This window comes from Gigantopelta aegis, chromosome 9 (genome assembly GCF_016097555.1).
Source record: "Gigantopelta aegis isolate Gae_Host chromosome 9, Gae_host_genome, whole genome shotgun sequence".
Lineage (NCBI taxonomy): Eukaryota > Metazoa > Mollusca > Gastropoda > Neomphalida > Peltospiridae > Gigantopelta > Gigantopelta aegis.
The window spans coordinates 67,481,306-67,505,329 of NC_054707.1; the positions used below are offsets into that span (position 1 = coordinate 67,481,306).

Genomic DNA, 24,024 nt, shown 5'->3' on the forward strand with positions numbered 1-24,024 from the left:
CCACTGTGCTGTCGGTTTGCTATAATCTAACCACTTCATTAGCAGCAAACACTGCAATTTATGTTGTCACAGTATAATACCATGGCAACGATGTTGTAAGAGGCATTATTTAACCACTCTATTAAACTGGGCCCTATAGCCTGTATAGCTGGAGGGGAGCTGTTATAAAATAGAACCATCATTATGCTGTCGGTTAGTGGAAACTGCTTCATTTACAGCAAACACTGTGTGATACCATGGCTAACGATGATGTCGTAAGTGACATTATAACTGCTCTATAAAACCAGGCCCCTCGAACAATGATGGCTGAGCTATAAATAAGCATTTGACATAAGTACAGACAGTACATACACATGTATATGTATCGCCTGGTTGGATCTTAGACGGTATGTACATGTGTGTGTGTGTAGGTTATAACTGGTGACACTGTGAGTCAACTCAGCTATGTATGGTATGCATATGGGACAGGTTCACCGAACACCGTTATAAACTGTAACAGTGAATAGCTGTTACAGCCACTGTGTGGTAACAGTTGTGCATACTTTTCATTGGTTATAAACTGTGACAGCAAGAAGCTGTCTATGCAATGCACTGATACCTAACAATTGTGTGCACTTCTCAAAGGTTATAAACTATGTGGTAACAGTTGTGTGCACCGCTCAATGGTTACAACTCACCCGAATGGTGAGAGCCAGACTATATTAAATTAGCTGTGACAGGTAACCCCAGGATTTCAGCTATTTCCCTGTATACATCTGATGTAAACATCTGCTTTATCTACTGCTTTAATTGAATGTAATGATAGATTCAGTTAAAAAAAACCAGGAAAAGTAACTTCAGTGAAAGTCAGTTACGCACAATAGTTAGCATGTTTGTGGAGAACAAGACACTACTTCTATCAAAACACAGTACAACTGTTATGAATGATAGAAAAGCGACTGTTTGGAATAAAATCACAGAGGCAGTAAACGCAACCAGCTGCGTTCACCGGACAATTGACAACTGCAAAAAGAAGTGGCTGGAATTAAAGAGACGGGCCATTCAGTTTGGCAGTTCTAGGAAAAGATCAAAGACAGGAGGAGGCTGCCCCCCACCAGATCAGCCTTGGTATGTCGATGACATATTGGATATTTTGGAAGAGGATTCAAACCATTCCACTGAAATAAATGGTGGGTTCCTTTCTTTGTATTTTGTTAAAACTGTCAATGAATGATTTAAAAGTTTACACACACTGCATGGTAAAATGGGAAAAACTGTATATCACTGTTCACTTTCCACATACTACCTCACAGACTACCATATATATAAACCATGTCATCATGGAGCATGACTATTGATTACACGTATTATACTTAAATAATACTTAAAATAAAACTGCTTGATAAGTTTACATTATTAACTGTGCTCAGATTACAGGAGGAAGGAGATGGTGGGTGGTGTGGTGATTAGCTGGTTGGTGCATGTGTGAGTGCATTTGTGTGTGCATGCATGCATGCGTCCCCAGCAATTAAGAAAATGCCCACAGCAAACAAACATATCATTGATAAACACCCTGAATTTAGTCAAGACAAAACGATGTCATGGATAATTAAAAACTCCACAGCAATCTCCACGGGGTTGCCGATTACTGTGAGAAATAGCAGAGGTTGGTGTGTGTGTGCACATGCATGTGCGTGCCCGTGTGTGTGCTTGTGTGCGTGTGATATTTAATTTTAAATAACAAATGTACATACATGTAACATTCCGGTAAATTTCAAAGATATATATGAACTGAAAATTAATTATCTATTTCTATTTTATTGTTCTTTTTTATTCCACAGGTAGAGGTGAATCTGTACCAGAAGAAAGCAAAAGAGATGAGCCGGTTGTTGAAACGGATTATGCTGACCAAGGTCAAAATATATCTCACAATTCTTAACAAAATACAACTCAAAATGTTACCCCATTCCACGAAGCGATCTTAGCCCTAACATTACCGTAAGTGCATAGCTACTCTATGCACTTAAGTTGATCTTAGGGCTAAGATCGCTTTGTGGAATAGGGCCCAGATCCCTACATTTACATAAAGAATTATTCAATATTTCATTTCAGGCAAATGTGCGATACATACATATAATATATATTAACCATTAAATTGTGGGAAAATAAAATAAACCCATTAATAAAACTGGGGTAACCAAACTGGGGTAACCATTCTTATTAATATTAAGTTCCTTGATTTGTTGCAAAACAAAATTTGAAAATGAATTCCTTATGTTAATGAAATATTCATGCCTCTTTATGTTTATAATGTTCAGTTAACAGCACTCAAGAGACAGGTCTTGATAGAAGTCAAATAAAGTTGAAAACTGTGTCACGTGAAGCCAACAATAATACAAGTGTTAAGAGCCGGAATAGAGAAGTGTCTTCTGAATTGTCCTCAAGGCCAGAAGAAGGTAATCAAGGCTTCTAGATTATGGTAGCTAGCCCCACTCCCATGGCTAGTGATATTCAATGTTAGGCTAGTAAATAACTATTATTGCCATGCCCGACGGCTAGTAAAAAAAAATGTGTCAAATGTTGCAGTTACGTCTATTTTGCAAATATGAATATCCTTCCCTCACACCCAATGTTTTTTTAAGCTCTATATCCCTATTTAGGTGACATATCTGATTATTACTATCATTTAATAAAATTGTATTAACTTAAAGTAAAGTAGGGCTAGTGAAATTTTAAATGTGGATAGTAAAAATTTTAAATCACTGATCCCATGGCTAGTGGATTTTATAAAAATTCTAGAAGGCCTGAGGTAATGTTTAGTTAAACATTATAAAATAAATATATATTAACACTAATTTATGAAAGCAAACTTAGCAAATTTCACTATAAACAGGCACATGCACATGCACATACAAACTGAGAGTTATATAGTTTGTTTGTTTTGTTTAACAACACCACTAGAGCAAATTTATTAACCATCAGCTATTGGATGGCAAACGTGTTAATTTTGACATATAGTCTTAGAGAGGAAACCTGTTACATTTTTCCATTTGTAGCAAGGAATCTTTTTATGTGCACCATCCCACAGACAGGATAGCACCTACCACGACCTTTGATATACCAGTTGTAGTGCACTGGCTGGGAAGAACAAACCGAGAGATAAGAAAAGGGAAGTGGTTGATTACAACGTGAAAGGAAGAGTCATATAGGGAAGGAAAACAAGGGTGACACAAAGAGTGAATGCGAAATTGGAGACATGGGTAATGACAAGGGGATGGAGTGCTGGGGAAAGGGAACAGAAATTGATAGAAGGGAAATCTTTTTATATGGATCACTGGAACAATATATATATCAAAGTAATATATGTATTTTATTTGCATATTGTTGGCAGGAAACACACATAAGGTTACAAATGTCGCTGCAATTTTAAGTCCACAACCGACACAGACTAAAGAACCAGATGACAGCACAGATGGTGTCTACAACACAGCAGCTAGTACAACTGGCTCATACCAGACCATCGGTGAACCTGAAGGATTGTGTCATCTGAAGAGGAAAGGGTATCCTACTGCTAACGTGAGATCCTCTTTGGAAAGGAAAGCATCTTATGATGATTTAATAGAACTGGAAATAAAGAAGGTTCGAATGGAATGTGAAATACTGAACAAGAAACAAAGAGCACAAGAAGAAGAAGTAAAAACAAAAGCAGACAGAGAAGAAGTTCAATTTGAAATATTAAAACTACAGTTACAAAGCCAAAAGATTCAGGTACAGCAGCAACAAGCAACATTGTATAAGACAAACTTAGAAATCCGTCTCCTTGAAAACCAGTTAAATATTGCACCTGCTACAGATGTTCTACTGCCTCCAAAAGAGAATGTGCTCATGGAAGATGTAGAAAACTGAATAATCTTCAGCTTTTGTAATAATTTAAACTCATAATATAATATATTATGAGTTTAAATTATTAAAGTTTGACTGTATATATATATTATATATATACAGTCAAACTTTAATAACTCCACCTTCGATATTTCAAAAATTTCGATCTCTCGACTTGAAGCGACGGCCCCTGCCGAATTGCTATACAAACTAGTAAAAACGACCTTCGAAAACTCAAACTTCATACACTCGAAAACCTCGATCTCTCAACATAATTCTTTAGTCCCGCCATAAAGATTTAATTGTTTATGCACCTCAAAAACTTGATGCATGTGGATTGATCAAATTGTCGTTGCTGGTAGTATTTTAAAGACGACTAACTTGTCAATCAAGTCAATCAGACAAAGCGCGCCTACTTGGGCTGTCTGGGCTGTCGAGGATTAAGGTAATAATTACAGAATAATTGATCATCGGCTACGCAGAACGCACTGATCCTGTGTTTGGGTGTCGGTGTTCGTACATGTCGTCATACACAATTACAAATACAGTCTAGTTAACTTCAAAGAGCACTTGTAATAATTGTTAGCGCTTTTTTTTTAATAAATGTTAGTTCCTGATTTACATTAGTGCTTTTTAATGATTGCTCTTATTTAAAATGATAAAAATTATTAAAATAATTTTCTGAAGAAATCTACCGAGTGTTATTCAGCATTCAGTGTTTTATTGGTTAGTTACGTTCCGCCATGTTTTGACATCTACAAAATACATCAACGTTCATTGTATCATTTACTTACTTTTACAATATACGCAAAATAAGTGTATCACAGGCGTCAGAAGATGCCAACAAAAGGGGCGGGTGACAGTTCTATATTAATTCGCCTTTCAACTGGCGATGCATAGTTTTCAGAGTTTAGAAGTAGGCAGTGAAGTGCACACTTCTTACAATATTAAACGAAAGCATCCAGCTAATTTGAACTCTTATATATTAATTTTGAAAACTCGAACTCCCTAAAACTCGAACTATTTCGTCATCCCCTTCAAAATCGAGTTGTCGAAGTTTGACTGTATACATATATATATATATATATATTAATTTGGTTATGTATCATCATAAATATGTGTCTGTGGCATCACCATAGTTTATGTGATTATCATGGTCCTCAGAATAGAAGTGCTTGTTACCGGCCTCGGTGGCACAGTGGTTAAGCCATCAGACTACAAGCTGGTAAGTACAGGGTTCGCAGCCCGGTACCACCTCCAACCAAGAGTGAGTTCTTAAGGGCTCAATGGGTAGGTGTAAGGCCACTACACCCTCTTCTCTCACTAACCACTAACCAACTAACAACAGACAGCCCAGATAGCTGAGGTGTGTGCCCAGAACAGCATGCTTGAACCGTAATTGGATACAAGCACGAAAATAAGTTGAAATGAAATGTTAGTCATCAGTTGCATGGTCAGGTAATTTTAGCAAGATTGCCTCATTGCAAAGACTGATACAACCCATGATGATCTTGCCAACATTTGTAGGAAAATAAAGGCTTAATTAAAATACATGTAGTTTTAAAAGAAAAATGTACATTTTTAATGTTCACCAAATGGTGTTTCAGTCAATTTTTTAATTGTTATTGTTTAGTATGTTGTCAGTAATTTTCAACAATGATCTATATAGTATGTCACAACCAGTGTCTTTATCATGTTAAGCATGTTGTCAGTAATTTTCAACAATGATCTATATAGTATGTCACAACCAGTGTCTTTATCATGTTGAGTATGTTGTCAGTAATTTTCAACAATGATCTATATAGTATGTCACAACCAGTGTCTTTATCATGTTGAGGGGGTGGGATTTAGCTCAGTCGGTTGAGTGCTCGCTTGAGGCTCTTGCATCGCAGGATCGAACCACCTTAGTGGATCTGTTCAACTGATTGGGGTTTTCCTCGTTCCAACAAGTTCACCACAACTGGTCAAAGGCTATGGTATGTGCTTTCCTGTCTGTGGGAAAATGCATATAAAAGAACCCTTGCTGCATTAAGAAAATGTAGCGGGTTTCCTCTATTGACTACGAGTCAGAACTACCAAATGTTTGATAACCAATAGGTGATGATTAATTAATCAATGTGCTCTAGTGGTGTTGTTAAACAAAACAAACAAAATTATCATGTTGACAAAGATATGTGTACTATAATATGACTGTACAGATAGTACTGGCATGCTTTACAAGTAAATAAAATGCTTAAATACTTTTGCTGTTTGGTCATTATTATCATCATTATCATTATCATTATTAGTGGTAGTAGTAGTGGTAGTAGTAGTAGTAGTAGTAGTAGTAGTAGTAGTAGTAGTAGTAGTAGTAGTAGTAGTAGTAGTAGTAGTAGTATTTGCACTACATAACATTACAAAAATGTGTATATATAAAGTGAAATATGATAACACAACAACATACTTTTATTTAAAACATCCATGCATACCTGAGTTCACCAAACAAACAGTTTGAGCACATGTCAGTGGTAGGTCGTGTTGACGATTGCATAAAGTTATATACAGGCAGTGTTCAAGATTAAATTTTTTGGCCAGTATCCCAGTTGGATACTAACATTTAAAAATCTGGTATCCCACCTGAGAATTTAGTATTATATAGTATCCTGGTGGGATACTGGGTTCTTGAAGTCTGGTATCCAAACCTAAAGTCTGGTATCCCCGGGATATCGGGATACCGTTAATCTCGAACACTGACAGGTAGGTCTGCTGAGCTCCACTGTTTGATTTAAGCATGGTGTGAGCAGCCATGGTTCTAGCATGTATCACTCAATAGTCTAGTGCCATCTTGCCTTAATCAGCACCATGCTGCCCTGAGATTAAAGAAGCCTTTTTCAGTAATTAATTCTAAAATTGCCTTTATAAAACACAAAAAAAGGTATTATTAATTAATAAAATATGCCTTTTATAACTTCTGCCATTCATTTATTAAAGCATATACATAAATTACATTTATGTTTATTTCAATTAATTTTTGTCTATTTTTAATGAAATACATATGCCCCGAAAATGTTGAAAATGCCCCCCAAAATTTTGTTCTACTATGCCTTGCCAAATTTCTAGGGAAATCACTAATCACCTAACAGCCATCTTGGAATGGTGGATTGGCTTCAGATGCTGTAAAACTTTGCTCTCTCTCTGGGGATCCTTGTGTCATGAACAGAGCTTTGCCACACAGTTCAAAAGCTTTAAGTCAGCATTAAAGATTAACTGGACATTTATAGTACAGTGAAACCCCTCTAAACCGGACACCCTCAGGACCAAGTAAAATGTCCGGTTTTAAGAGGAGTCCGGTTTAGTGAGGTTATGTTCTTTACTGATTAAAAAAAAAATTAGTCAAAAATGTCCGGTTTTGAGGGAATTCTGGTTTTGAGAGGTTTCACTGTATATGTATATCCTGCGATATCCTTTATAGTGTAAGTATATCCTGTGATATTCTTTATTGTATATGTATATCCTGCGATATCCTTTATTGTATATGTATATTCTGCGATATCCTTTATTGTATATGTATATCCTGCGATATCCTTTATTGTATATGTATATCCTGCGATATCCTTTATTGTATAAGTATATCCTGTGATATCCTTTATTGTATATGTATATCCTGCGATATCCTTTATTGTATAAGTATATCCTGTGATATTCTTTATTGTATATGTATATCCTGCGATATCCTTTATTGTATATGTATATCCTGTGATATCCTTTATTGTATATGTATATCCTGTGATATCCTTTATTGTATATGTATATCCTGTGATACTTCTCTATTCAAATTCTAACAAGGGTGTCTGCATGTTTCTTTAAAAACTATATATATATAATTGCAAGATCTCTGGACTAATAGCATGACCCATGTTAAAGAGTTATAAATGCACTGTTGTCAATAGCACCAAACAGATTAACTTGTACTAATTAGTAGCAATACATGCTGGAAAAAACTGAAAGTTTGTTCTGATTAATGACACCACTAGAGCACACTGATTACTGAAATATAGTCTTAGAGAGGAAACCTTTAAAAAAATTCCATTAGTAGTAAGGGATTTTTCCTATACACCATCCCACAGACATAATAGCACATGTCATTATCATAGCCTTTGATATTATACCAATTGTGGAGCATTGGCTGGAACGAGAAATAACCCAATGGGCCCAGCTACGGGGATCAATCCTAAGCCTACCATGCATCAGGCATGACCTTTACCACTGGACTGCATCCCACCCATACATGCTAAAAATGCTGAAATGGCTGCACGTCAATGACTTTGATCAATCTCAAAATATTGGTTTTCTTCTATTGTGATGGTAAAGATGATCAAGATATGCATGACAATATTCTATATATACATGCTAAAACTTCACACATTCACTCAGCATGCAAACAAAATGTTTGTATCTAAGATTTAAATTGCTACTGATGCTTTAAAAATACTCATATATTGCACGTATAATTGATATACGATTACATAATATACATCATACATGTAGATCATTTGACCTGTTTTAAATTCTTGTATCTAGGATTTTAATTGCCACTAAAGCTTTAAAAAGACTTGTATATCACACACATAATTTACATACAAGTACACTGTATATGATGTACATGCAGTTCATTTGAACTGATAGAAATGTTTATACCTGAGATTTGCATTAATCCTATGATCCTCCAACTGGAGTCAAACTGTGTACAGTAAAACGTAAACTTGATAACTGAGAGGGTAATTGGTTAGTGGTCTGATGGACATCACAGTTTAGCACCGTGACTGGCTCAACTTCTCCATACTAAAATGATCATGGCTCAGTGCACCTAGCTACGCTTGGTTTATGACAAATGAAAACAGTGTGTGCGTGCAAAGTGGCGTCCACTTATCGTGACTAAGAGCTGAAATAATTGCCCACCTGTAACAGTGTCAGCAGCGTACCTGTGTTCAGGATGACAATAACCTGTACAGACCTCACTCATATCACACATTCTGCTCATAACCCACACAACAGGTAAGATAAACACGATACATATACATATACACGTACAGGTATATTGTATGGGCTGTCGCAGTAATATAGTAATAACACACACAAACAGGTACAGTAAACATGCTACATGTATGCATACATACAGGTAGGAAGGAGGAAGGAATTTTTTTTTTTAACGATACACTCAACACATTTCATTTATGGTTATATGGAATCAGATATATGGTTAAGGACCACACAGATATCTTTTCAATTAGCAGCAAGGGATCTTTTATATGCACCATCCCATGCAGAGACAGGGTAGTACATACCACAGCCTTTGATGTACCAGTCATGGTGCACTGGCTGGAGCGAGAAATAGCTTAATGGGCCCACTGACGGGCATCGATCCCAAACCAGACCGCTCATCAAGCGAGCGCTTTACCACTGGACTACGTCTCGTCCTACATACATACAGGTATACAAAACATATGAACATGTATGATAAAAAAAAATTGCAGGAAAATTCTTACCATTTTGTTTACATTTTACAGTACAACATTAGGCCATTTATATAGGTGTCCAGCGAAAATATATGTAAAAGGGTCTGCTAGGTCTGTATATTTTAAACCCTTCCAGGTCCAGACAACCCTACACCCCTGACGTCACTTGTATTACATCATGTAATCAGGGCTCGAACTTAATGGCGGCACCGACGGCAATTGCCGTCGTTGAGATATAAGTTGCCGTAGATAGAGAGCATCGCCATCGTGCCATTGGTAAAGCTCCTCAACAATGGCGAAATGTATATACCTGGTGAACATTATCTGCCAATATTTAACATTTGCACATTTAAAAGATGTCTACATATAACAAGATAACATTTCAGTAAGGTTTATTTGCTGCAAATGTCACTTTTAAAAAAATTGCCATAGGCAGGCTCAAAATTGCCATCGGTGGACTGTTTCACCCTTTGCAGTTCTTTTAAAAATTTTACAAATTCTTAAGTTCGAGCCTTGTGTAATACAGCATTCGAAATAAGCACTTGTCCATTTGTCCTGACAAGTGAAAATCTGCTCAGACAAGCAAAATGTACTTTGGTGGTTATCCATTGGACAAGTTAAAATGCTCAATGCAGTTTCATTTTGAGCAATCAAGAACATTGTCCTTGCACTTAAATAAAACAAATCATTTATTTTGGACAAGTGAAATTATAGGTGGACAAGTAGGTTTCTAGATGTCTTTGTCCGGTGGACTAGTGCAATTTTCTGCTTATTTCCATCACTGTAATGTATACAGCAACAACTACACATGTATGTATAGGGATATGTGTGATGTAATGGCTGACTGAATTGCTTTAGACAGCAGAAGAATATGTATATATTAAAATCAGTTAAAAGTCACAATGGGTAAATTAATTACAACATTAATTCACTCAGGACAGATAACACCCCATAAAAAAATAATTTATTTATCATGTAATCAAAACAAATGAATATATTAGGTTTATATCTAATGCAATACACATGCTCAGCATATGTTTACTTTTTAGGTATTGTGTACAAGCAGTGCCAACAAGCAGTGCCAACAAGAAGTATACCCTGTGCCAAATGTGTAATCTACGACTGTCTGGATAATCCACTAATGATAATGGTATTGAGGTAAAATGTGCCTACGATCCAGATCATAACTCAACCAATTAATTGTTACCAATGAACCATGCAGGGTGTTCATTTGCAAATGTCCCAAAGTGTTGCCAATACAATTGAAATTGCAGCAATAAAACCATCAATATATGTTAGCAAATTAGAAAACAAGAAAGGGTTATTCCCTAAAAAGCAATCAATCAATCAACCATTCGACATATGCTTACAAGTTACAATCACTGAATGTTCAAGCACATCTATCTTGGACACATCAGCAGTTTCCCAGAATATGTGTACAAGACCGTGAAAACAGCCACAGCATACTGAAAGTGTATGCGCGTATTATGATATCTTGGAAGTGTATTACTACACTGCGGCTAAAGAAAGACAACATTGACACAAAGCAAACTATCCTTTAAAAGAATGCTAATAAACAAATTAACTATAAATATCTTACAAACTTACCAAGAAATAGTTTAAGTACTCCACAAAGTGCTTTAACTTTGTCGCACACACATGCTCACATGCCAGTGAACTAAGTGCGGTACCTCCCAGATGGGGATGGGATACGGTTTCCTAGAACAATGGGCACTGCAAGCAGGCACTTGAAACACCAATTAATGAGATAAGAGAACATGTGGAATTACCAGTCTGCTCACCTCTGACCTTTGATCCCAGGAGTCAACACAACAGGGTCTGAATCAACATACAGGTAAGGACACCACCAGCAGGCCAGTTTGGAGGATCTGTACCTCTGTTACCAGTTTATTTTGTGTTATAATATCATACCTTTTTCTCATCCCTCATACAATTATCACTATATCTGCATGTATCACATTACAGCTGATATCTTTATTGTCAAGCAGTGAACATAATATACACATGTATTACATATCTTGAAATATTATTAGGATGGTCATAAGAATATAAAATTAACAATTATCAGTAATCAGTAATCATGTAGATGATATTACATATACATGTAGGTAAGATACGATTGAAAATAATGGATTCCTGAATGGATAAATGGATGAATGAATTTATGATAGATGGATGGAGGGATGAGTGGACAAATAAGGAGGATGGATAGATGGATACATGTTTATACATGCATGAATGGACAGAAAGATGAATTCATAGATAGACCGATTGATGGATGGATGGATAGGTGGACTGATGGATAGAATTTATGCATGCATGGATGGCTGGAACATGGATGGATACAAACATGAATGGATGGATGGATGGATGGATGGATGGATGGATGGATGGATGGATGCATGCATGCATGGATGGATGGTTGGATGGATGGATGGATGGATGAATGGATGCATGGATGCATGGATTAAGGGAAGGATGAATGGATGGATGGATGGATGGATGGATGGATGGATGGATGGATGGATGGATGCACAGATTAATGGACAACTGGATAGACGGATGCATGGATGAATGTGCTGTATTTAGTGAAGTTAACAACACTAATAAAATCATTTACTGTTCATAAATGTTCCAATATATATACATAAATAAATATGGCAAAATTGTGCTGCCACAAATAAACAATAAATTTCCATTCTAAAAAATTTTAACGGTCATCTAACACCACTAAATAAACTGTCATAACAAGCATGCTTTGTCCTTAAACCATCAACAAAAGCCGAGTATATTGGAACTCCGTTGTTTGACCATTAATACTCATGACGATTTGCCAGTGATTAAGACACAAAAGCCACCGGGCCGACTGCATGGGAACGTGAATATATACAACACAAGACAAACGGGTCACTGGGTTTAACTTTCTCCCAATCTAGGCCCATCTCTCACAGGTAGAGCAAACTCTATGTATTCCTGGCAGCCTGCCAAGTGCTGTGGATATGACTTAATGACTTGGATCAACACGCTCGCAGGCGGCAAACAGGACCAGTGGTACAAACAAAGGGAGACAATTTGACAAACGTTTACGTTCAGGTGGTCATCAAAGATGACATGTCTTGGTTTACTGCTTGCAATGTACACTGGTTAAACTGTACTTCTGTATTTACCTATAGCTCAGTGGCTTTATCATACAGATAGGGTTGTTCAGGAAATGACTACATGGTGGGGGTGGAGGAGGGGGGAGTGAGACAATTATTTTAATACCCACAAAATAAATAACAGTAATAATCTGCAACAGTACATAAAGTATATTTTAATATATATACACGTAGAATCAACTTCTGGATAACCCAATCCTGTCTCCATTCATACATAGTTTGCCCGTGTCCTGGGCTGGTCTATATTCGGTTATGTAACTTTTAGGGTGGCTTAACTTTTGCATGAAGTCCTATTTATCAACAGAATTACAAGAATTCATGATTATATATAGTACCCCCTCCCCAGTCTTAGATCTGCACTTGTATCCTTAAATAAAACTGCATAGAAATACTACATGAATACACAATACTGATATCAGCAAATAGAAATATTTACTCACCTCCCCCCATATCACCCTACCTCAACCAAATTTGCTTTACTATTAGTGCTTATAATTATATAGATCTACAAAATGTACATTTCCAATACTCCAGGCATTATGAAGCCATTTTAATGACTTTTATTTTCATGGAGACCAAACCTGTCAGCATTGTTGTGACAGCGAGACAAAAATAACTCATTTGTACATGCAGACCGTATTTAGATTCTATTGTGTGGTTACAATAAGACTAATCCTAGCCCCTTGGCTTCCATCACAAACAGACATTTCCAATCAGGTTTTCTTCTGTAGAAAAAAACAAAGACTCGAATTTCATTTTGAGGATTGGGAAGCAATCTTTGCTCCTCAAAGAAGGAAATGTTTTATTTAATGACACACTCAACACATTTTATTTACGGTTATATGGCGTCGGACATATGGTTAAAGACCACACAGATATTGAGAGAGGAAACCCGCTGTCGCCACTCCATGGGATACTCTTTTCGATTAGCAGCAAGGGATCTCATATGCGCACCATCCCACAGACAGAATAACACATACCACGACCTTTGATATACCATTTGTGGTACACACTGACTGGAGCGAGAAATAATCCAATGGGCCCACTGACAGGGATTGATCCCAAACCGACCATGCATCAAGTGAACGCTTTACCGCCGAGCTACGTCTCGCCCCTTTGCTCCTCAAATTACAATTGATTTAAGCATTTATAGAAAGAAGTCTGGAAATCAAATAACTCATTAGACTTATATAGTGTGACTTTTTTCCAACAACAGTGCGGGAAACTTGAGACAATAGCAGATTAAACCCATGTTATATTTTATCACCCATAAAAATGAGGAATTCTGAATATATCTGGAATACTGTCAAAAATAAGATGGAAAATAAAAGTTGCTTGTGATTATCACAAAGCATATTGAGCATTTTGAATGACATTTACTTCTTGCCTCCTGTCAATTTAGAACTTTGGAAAAGGTGTACATCGATCATCATGCAACCGGCTGCGGTGGTGTTATGGTTAAACCATCGGGCTGGTAGGTACTGGGTTCACAGCCTGGTACCGGCTCCCACCCAGAGTGAGTTTTAACAACTCATTGGGTAGGTGCAAGACCACTACACCCTCTTCTCTCTCACTAACCAACTAACAACTAACCCCCTGTCCTGGACAGGCAGCCCAGATAGCTGAGGTGTGTGCCCAGGACAGCGTGCTTGAACCGTAATTGGATATAAGCACGAAAATAAGTTGAAATGAAATGAAATGAAAATCATCATACATTGTAGATATAAGTTGTTTTGTTTTGTTTCTGAATGTATTTTTGTGCTTACTCGTAACTTCAGTTAAGGTTGAAGCAAGCTATACTGGGCACACACACACACACACACACACACACACACACACACACACACACACACACACACACACACACACACACACACACACACACACACACACACAATCACCTGTCTTGAATAGCGCTTAATGGTTAGTTGTTTGTGAGACAGAAGTCAGACTAGTGGTCTAACAGTAATACCTAACAGTGCCTAATGATGTGTTAAAACTTGCTATGGGTGGGAGCCAGTATAGGGATGCAAACCCAGTACCTATCAGCCTTAAATCTGATGCCTTGACCACTAACTCACCAAGGCCAGTCAATTAGCACTGAATGGTACTTTATACACATGTATGTCATATGGTATGACCTTTGACATACAAGTATACAAGTGACACTGGCTGATCAGGCTCATAGGAACTGGGGGAGGGTGTGTGTGTGTGTATGTGTGTGTGTGTGTGTGTGTGTATGTCTCGTGTGAACCTTTTTTTTTTACATATTTAATGTTTGCCATTGTAACCAAAATCTGATATAGAGTTTGTACCTGATCCGTTTTGTATTACGAATACATTTTGGGGTCTATTCTTTAACAAGTGGAAGATTAGCTTGTGCTAAACGTGTCACCCTCATTAAATAAAGTTATTATTATTATATTATTATTATTAACATTATGAAGCAAAACTTAGTTTTTTATTACCACCCTCTATACCCCCTGGATTTTCTGCAATTTTTGAAGTTTAGTAGGTAATTTGGCGAAATGTTTTGCTGACCCAGAGCCAGCTCTGCCCCTAATCCTGCACCTGGCTATACATGTACTCTACTACCGTGAGTTTGAGTTAACCACTATCCTTCAGCAACTATCAAGAGTAGCTCGAAGATTTAACCAACAGGATGGGGTGGCTGGAAGCATGCAGATTTTGTATTATTAAAAAAAAAAATATTGTGCATTTTTAAATATTATCAAATGCAAATTTGTTCATGATTATACAGGAATTGCCCATAATTGGTCCTTATTTAGTCATTAGACTAGTACGATATTTGTTTGTGTCTTGTTTGTGTATATCTTTTGCATCCAGTTCCATATATGGAATATCTATATGCAATAAAGTTTTATCTTTTAATGAAAGTACGTTTTACACAAGCTCTCTTCCGAATCTGCTTCTGGCTACTAAATGTACACACCACACAATACTAATAATGTCACTCATTATTTACCACGTGCCACAACACCTTAGACTCCACCTACCTCCCTACATATATACATACATGTATACAACAGCTGTGGACAAATCTGATCAAGCCATTCCAGTCATAAGACTGGCTGTAATTGCAATCTGCTGTGCCACTTTAAACATGGACTATTTGTTCTGCACATGATGGGCCGAACCCTGTGGTGGGGTCTGGAGCAGAAAGTTGATTATCTGGGATTTGTGTGTAACTTTGACATGACTTAATGTCCTCCACACACAGCCACTTGTTGACTCCTCTTCTGGTCATAATGCAGGCAGGGCCAACACATGAGCATAAAGCGGCCTGCAGAGAATTGATAGCCCAGTCAGGAGCTGTGTGTGCTTTTTCGGCAACGATTCATTTTGTCATGTACAGCAAACTGAAACTTGTGAAAACTCACACCAGCAAAGAGAACAGGACAATTTCTGTATTGCCGCTTGCAGTCGAATGAGTGACCCCAAGAATAAAGCCATTTTTGTGCATGCATTGTAGAAGTCGATAATCTAACATGGATTTTAAATTTAGACACATCCAGTTTTGAAATTAACTACTGTATTGAGTCAGTATAATGACTTTGACAAAGTGAACACAAAATGACAACTAAATGAAAGAAAAAGGAAGGAAGGAAATGTTTTATTTATCGATGCACTCAACACATTTTATTTACAGTTATATGGCATCAGACATATGGTTAAGGACCACACAGAACACAAATATTGAGAGAGGAAACCTGCTGTTGCCACTTCATGGGCTACTCTTTTCGATTAGCAGCAAGGGATCTTTTATATGCATCATCCCACAGATAGGATAGTACATACCATGGCCTTTGTTACACCAGTTGTGGAGCATAGGCTGGACCGAGAAATAGCCCAATAGGTCCACCGATGGGGATCGATCCTAGACCGACTGCGCATCAAGCGAACGCTTTACCACTGAGCTACGTCCCACCCGAAAGGAGAGAAAAAAGCCCGTAAATAACTTTACCAAGTGAACACAAAGTCAGTTTGATAACTTAACTAGGTAAAAACTAGTACAAAAATTCAAAAGCTAGTTTAATGACTTGACTTCAAAGTAAACACAAAGCCTGTTTAATTCTGTGTCTACATGTATGTCAACATACAGGAAGTTTCATGTCTTGACTACAAATATCAGTAAACATAAAAGTCTTTTTAATGACTATATGTAAACACAAAAGTTAGCTTAAACAATTGTCTTAGCGAACATAACTAATGACTTTGTTTAATGACTTTAATGAATTGATTAAATGTAAACACAAAAGTCAAGTTAATGAACTATATATGTAAACACAAAAGTCAATTGAATGAATAGACTATATATGTAAACACAAAAGTCAATTAATGAATTGACTATATGTAAACACAAAAGTCAGTTTAATGAACTGACCATATGTAAACACAAAAGTCAATTTAATGAATTGACTATATACGTAAACACACAAATCAATTTAAAAACACAAACTAATTTAATGAACTGACTAAGTGAAAATAAACCGTGGAGAAGACCATTTACAATAGAAATCCAAAAATCATCTTTAGATGGGAAACTTTGTCCGAGTCTATATTTACAATGAGATAAAGATCGGTGTTTGTTGAGGGAGGCTTTTGAATCACAGAGCAGAGAGAAAGAGAGAGAGTATATAGATTTGTTTCTAAACAGATGTTGTTGATACAAAATGAGTACACCTAGTCCCACCGTTTCAGCACTATGTTAACCACTGAATGCCTAATAAGTTGGAAAAGTTGAGTCTGTAATCCATCTGTTTATCAAAAGCAATAAAATAAGATTCAATCAATCATTTAAATAATAACCACCATCTTTACCAACTAGACAAAGTTTACAACTACTACTCGGAACTACAGTGAACATTTTCAAAACCGGACCCTCCGTAAACCGGAATTCCCTCAAAACCGGACCCTCCGTAAACCGGAATTCCCTCAAAACCGGACGTTTTTCACAGATCCCTTTTAAATATCTGTACAGAGGAGAACCTCTCTAAACCAGATTTTTTACTTGGTCCCGAGGGTGTCTGGTTTAGAGGATATTCACTGTAGTTATAACAGTGGCAGATCTAAGAGGTCCCCCTACATTTTTCAACAGTTATATTTTTATTTTATTTTTTCATGTTTTACGTTGGAGAATCTGAGGAATCCCCTCGGGAACATTTGTGGCCTTCGATCTCATGTCATTAGGCCTTCCTAAATGGATTTTTTTTCTGGAGCCGCCACTGTACAACATAACATTCTAATGCCTCTCTCCCTAGTTACTAAATATTAGGGCTATAGCTACATGTATATGATATAGGCCTACTTTAAAATGTTTGTTTAGGTCTTAATTAGCAAATCCAATGTGTTTCTGGTCGATCTGGTATTTGTAGTACAGTAACCGGTACTCAGTGTTAATTAATAGGTTAAAATTAATTTTTATGCAAAACAAAACAGGTATGTACGTGTACTTGGGAAACCAGGGTCAGTGACATTAACAATGATAATTAATTAATTAATTTTAATGATTACCAAAATATATGTATATTTATACACTGTCACACCAGTTCTGCATAATAACAAATACGTAATGGAGAATGTAAGAGGAGGTGTAGATTCATGAAAACTAATTCATGGGCCCTGTAGAGGCGAGTTGATTATTTTTCATGGATCTACACTTCCGAGTGTATTCTCCAACTTAATCTATTATTCATTTTAAAAAAATTAATTGACTGCTAAATTAACTTCTATTTAATCTTTTTAAATGAAAATATTGGTTAAAATGGCAAAGAATATTTACAAAACTAATAACCCTTTCGGACCTAACCTGAACAATTCAATCAACAAACTTTCAGCAGTGGATAGCTGGCATTAAGCTAAATGTGTTAAACGTGTAACCTCTAATTTCCGATTTAGTTTCCGACAATCTTCGTTGTGTTCCACCACAATACATTACTATCACTAGTATCAGGTTTATAAGGCTTAAATTACACGTTCATTTGATGATGCAGATGCTTGGCCCTGTCGGCTAAAGTATTGTACTTGTTTACAATGTACAAGTTCTGTCAGTAGTGGGTTAAATCACTGACCTAAACTTATAAAAAGTTCAAATTGCATTGTTTCACAGGTGTTGATTCTTGAAAAATAATCTACACCTTGAACAACAGCAGGGCTAGCTATGCCACTCGCCAAATTTGCCAATTGCGAATTTTATTTTAATTTGGCAAAAATATTTCATGTAATACCGGTAATTGACATTTTAAAGAAAATAATTGTTGATTTGTGTAATTTGTTTAATTTAATAGACAATTTGGCAAAATGTTTTGCTCACCCAGAGCTAGTCCTGAGATGCAGTGTGATGTCACAGGTATGGATTAAATGTAGTATAGTACCAGATCAAGTGTACACTGTAATACCAGTTCTGCATATTAACAAAAGAAAGAAAGAAAGAAATGTTTTATTTAACGACGCACTCAACACATTTTATTTACGGTTATATGGCGTCAGACATATGGTTAAGGACCACACAGATTTTGAGAGGAAACCCGCTGTCGCCACATAGGCTACTCTTTTACGACAGGCAGCAAAGAATCTTTTATTTGCGCTTCCCACAGGCAGGATAGCACAAACCATGGCCTTTGTTGAACCAGTTATGGATCACTGGTCAGTGCAAGTGGTTTACACCTACCCATTGAGCCTTGCGGAGCACTCACTCAGGGTTCGGAATCAGTATCTGGATTAAAAATCCCATGCCTCGACTGGGATCCGAACCCAGTACTTACCAGCCTGTAGACTGATGGCCTGCCACGATGCCACCGAGGCCGGTTACATATTAACAAAATGCACTGCATACATGTACTGGGATTTCCCTTACTTAAGCCCATGTTAAATAAGGCATATGTGCTTAAAACAATTTGGATAATATTTTTCAACAGGAATCTCTCATAGGCTACAAAACATTATATCATATTTTATATTCAAAACAGAATAAACTGAAAAAAAAAGAGAAAAAAAAAGCACCTTCTACTTAATCAATATTATATGCAATGTTTATGTAATTAAATAACCGATAATATAAAATTTGTGATGTGCTGGCACTCACTTCACCAAGAATCCGTACCTAATTTAAGCACAAATTAAACAGGAATTAAACAGGATGTAAAGTTGTGTATCCATTAAAATAAATAACCTTACACAAACGGTTATATACTAAAAGTTGTCAGAAGCAACCTCCTCTTCCCTTTTTTCCTCTATGAAACTAAGGTGGATAGACTGCATGTATGCATGGGCCCTTAAATTCTCAATTAAAAGTAAAATTAATAACTGACCCACCTCAGTTTTTGAAAAATAATTAGTATGTAATTAAGGTTGTCATGAAACGATAATTAGTATATACTCCGTTGCTATCCTAACTTGACCCTTTTGTTTTTATTCTTGGTTTTTGTGTGTTTTTCCAACTTTTAAAATTTAAATCCTGGGCCTAATTTGAGATTTAAAACTTTATTTTCTCCAAGGTGGCATTTCCCATATTTTAACCATGCAGTTTAAATATACAATTTACCAGTTCTACATGCACATTAACAGAATACTTTGTAGTACCAGTTCAAATACACAATGTAATACCAGTGCTACAGTATTAACAAAACACATTGTAATAAGTTAAAGAGAGTGCTTGTTCATGTACCATAGTCCTGTAGTGTGTATATGTAATAGTAATACAATGTAAAATTACCAAATAAGATAATACAATGTGTTAACAAAATACAATGTACATGTAATACCAATTACCAGTCCAAATATGTTTTGTGTCTCTTTTTTTTTGTGGGGTGGTGGTATTGGCTGGGGAATGTACATATTTATTTATTATTATTTTATCATCTAAAAACATTGGTGGAAATAAGCCACTTGTAAACATAATTTTGTTCCACTTCTCAAGTTAGTACTTCAGAAATTAAAATAAGCACTGGCGTAGGAAGTGGGTAGTGGCAAGGGGCATGTGTCCCCCCCCCCCCCCTTTCAGATATTTTGCTTTACATTTGCTTTGTAATAGTATAAAAGTGTGTAAATATAAAAGTGTGTCCCCCCCCCCCCCCCCACACTTTTTGGCACCTTCCTATGCCACTGATAAGATTCAAATTTCAAAACTGCTGAACCTACATGTATATGGATTTACAGGTAAGGCCCAGATATGTGTGCAGACATGGGTGTACGACCCGGGGGGGGGGGGGGGGGGGGTCCCCCCCCCCCCCCCCCTTACCCCAAATTCGTGCAAAACAGTGGGGGAAATTTGGGCAGTTTTTATCTGGGTAAAATTTCGGGCAAATCAACCATTCATCAATATGACCAGACCCCCCCCCCCCCCCCCGCGTCCTAAAAACTTTACTTGCCACAGTCCAGACCCCCTGTACAATTTCCTGCACACACACGTGAGGTCATAATGATAATAAAATAGATCCTAGATGTTCATCCCCGGCCACCCCCGATAAAGGCATACCCCTGGTTTCTTTGGGGGTTTTCATTGCAAAATAATAATATAAAAAATACTAAATAAATAAAATAAAATAACTTTGTCAGGACTTATATATGGTCGAGTATTGTAAAATCAAGAGTATTCTAAGTTCGAGACTCAGCGAGTTTCGTGAAATTTGCAAGCATGCTCACGCTTCACCAATTAAGAGGTTACAAACAAGTTTCACATAAATAATACACTACAAACAGGTATAACCAGAACAAAATGATTTTTTTTAATATATAGTTTTTAACTGTTTTCACTAATTCCTGTTTTCACCCTCGAAACGAAACCCAGCATCATCAAAAATACAGGAGTAAACAAAAATGGTCTGGGTTGGACAGCTAAATTACAGCTTTCAGTCACATTGGGAGGGACTCTGTAAGGACACCATAAAGTAATCAAATGAGTAATAACAGAGTTGGGGGTCTTATCAGAATAAAGCACTGACAGATTAACTTGAGAGTGGGTATAAATATAATGCCAGAAATTCGTTTTTTTATGCTTTCAACTATTGACTACTAAAAGCATTTTTCATTTTATATCACTTTATATAATATTGTAATAAAAAGAAATGTAATAAAATTCGCCACAAACAAAACATTTCTTTTAACTTAAGTTAAACTTTAAGTTTAAGTGATCTCAATTGAATGTTACATCACTGTGTTTACTCTTGACTTTACAGTCCTCTAACCTGACACCATTTGTTTTTTTAGGGGTAGTTTGTTTGGAATGGTGTTTCTCATATCAGCAGTGTTCCTGTGGACTTTATTTCATTTGACATTACTATAAACATATTTTTGTACAACCGTGTCCGATGTATCAGTGCGTCCGATGAATCCTGTGTATCAGTGCGTCCGATGAATCCTGTGTATCAGTGCGTCCGATGGTATGCTTAGGAAGTTGTCATGTTGTCGGTGTTTTTAACGAATTAAAGTTCAATTCCTTTTTTAATGGTTAATCAAGTATCAACATATTTATCGTTACGGGTGCAATTAATTTTTTTTTTTTTTTTTTTAGAATTATCAATAATTATATCATAATTTCAAAATAAATCATTCACCTGTTTTCGTGTATATAAACGCGAAGTAGGTCAGCCTTATTGATATTAAGAACCAGTCTAAAAACACCTTTCCCGCATTTTAAAAATTATAGTAAACAGTCATTATTTTTGTTCGGTTATTTTTATTTAAACTGAAAAGGAAAACACAGACAAATGCAAACAAAACGAAAGTTTTACACCTTAACTGACAGTTATTCCAGTTCACAATTGTCACATTGTTATAAAAATAAAAGCGAAATGAGATCCACGTGTGTGCACAATCTACCCGAGAACAATAAAATCCATGTTAGTCATGCATGACAATGAACATGTATGCATCTGCACTACTGTGCCACTCAAGAAAACGATTCCGAAACTGATCATGAGATGGGTCATGTGTGATCGTTAATTTTCACTGTAATATTTTTAACAAGATAAAAAAAGACAAAACAAAAAAGTACTAAAATAATTCTGGGACAATAGTGTAGCGTTTATGGGCTAAAACTGAGGTCAAGGGCAGTCTATAAATAGCGGGTTCAACAATCCACACCTACTGCGCCGAATCACCGGACATGCAAATCATTTTGGATACAAGGGAGTGCCTATATTTATGCACCATTTTAAAATGTTTATTTACTACAGACATAAACCAATTTGTAGTGTATTTCAGATTATGCACTGCTTCATTGGTGAGAGACACATATTATTAAATATTTCACAGTGTTCACATAGAAAATGGTCCTTGAATACTTAGGTGCGCCGATACACTGGACAGCACTGTATAGGTAAGTAACATTTTTATTGTTGTCAGTTTCAAAGTATGGTTCTTCCAATCAAGTCAAACCTTAGGGTCTCGAAATTACAATACTCAGCTGTACATGATGACTGACGAGTGGTATTTGCAATTTCTTAAAATTATAAAAATAAAATTTTATCTTTTGCCTTTGGCACCATTTTGAAAAAAACAACCCTGAAGGACTAATTGAATGGAAATCTAGTATTTATTTCATTATTAATACATTTGCTATTTTAAAACATAAAACATGACTCATTCCGAATGTGAATGAATAAATGAATGAATGAATGAATGAATTAATGAATGCATGAAATGATTGATGGATCAATGTGGAAGAACTGTCAAATGTTTTTGAAATACCTCCCATAATCTATTAACATTTAAAAAGAAACGGCTTCAAACTTGCAAAATAAAAAACATCGTTTAGTCTTGCTGGGTTACATCATTTGACAGGAGTGACGGCGAGATCAAAGAGTGAACGGATCTGAACACTTCCGAACTCAAAATACAGTCCGATTCACCGTGACACAACTCTACCTGTGCAGGTGACAGGTGTGTCATTCTGCCCAGTATACGTGGGATTTACTGCATAAAGACCAGCAGATAGGTTCAGACAAGAAATTCTAATAAAAATAAAAATAAAAACAAACTTACCTTCGTCCGCAGTCCTTTTGATGTGTCGGGGACTTAATGACCACTAATTTAGATCTCAATTCTTTCTCACTTCCCAGTCTATTATGTGTACACATAAATCAGTGACGTATTAATTTTCGTATATAAAGGAAGAATAAACGGACTGGACCAGACAAAAGGACATATTATTTTTATAAAATGCGGAATTTTATTAGTTAAAATTTAAGTACACATAAATAATTTTTTTATTTTGCTATTTTGATGCCGTTTCTTTTTCAATGTTAATACTAATAGATTATGGGAGGTATTTCGAAAACATTGACAGTTCTTCCACATTCATCCATCCATCATCGAATTTTATTCCATTCATTCATTCATTCATTCATTCATTCATTCATTCATTCATTCATTCATTCATTCATTCATTCATTCATTCTTTCATTCATTCATTCATTTACTCTACCTTTAAAGCTATTAGAGTTAAAACAACTTTAATAGCTTTAAAG

At 36.3% G+C, this 24,024-nt stretch overlaps 2 protein-coding genes across 2 annotated transcripts in view; one reads left to right on the top strand and one right to left on the bottom strand.

The window, feature by feature from the left end:
- Positions 1-23,608, bottom strand: part of LOC121381839 (nuclear transcription factor Y subunit gamma-like) — a 54,427-nt gene extending 30,819 nt beyond the window's left edge. Inside the window, exon 1 of the mRNA XM_041511203.1 lies at positions 23,540-23,608. The gene's annotated coding sequence lies outside the window, so the exon portion shown is untranslated. The remainder of the gene's footprint in view (positions 1-23,539) is intronic.
- LOC121381840 lies at positions 519-5,163 on the top strand. Its single transcript, XM_041511204.1, has 4 exons — positions 519-1,169; positions 1,821-1,892; positions 2,298-2,435; positions 3,371-5,163. Exons 1-4 carry the CDS (start codon positions 869-871, stop codon positions 3,883-3,885), a joined length of 1,026 nt encoding a protein of 341 aa, XP_041367138.1. The 5' UTR covers positions 519-868; the 3' UTR covers positions 3,886-5,163.
- Positions 23,609-24,024: the final 416 nt, after the last annotated feature.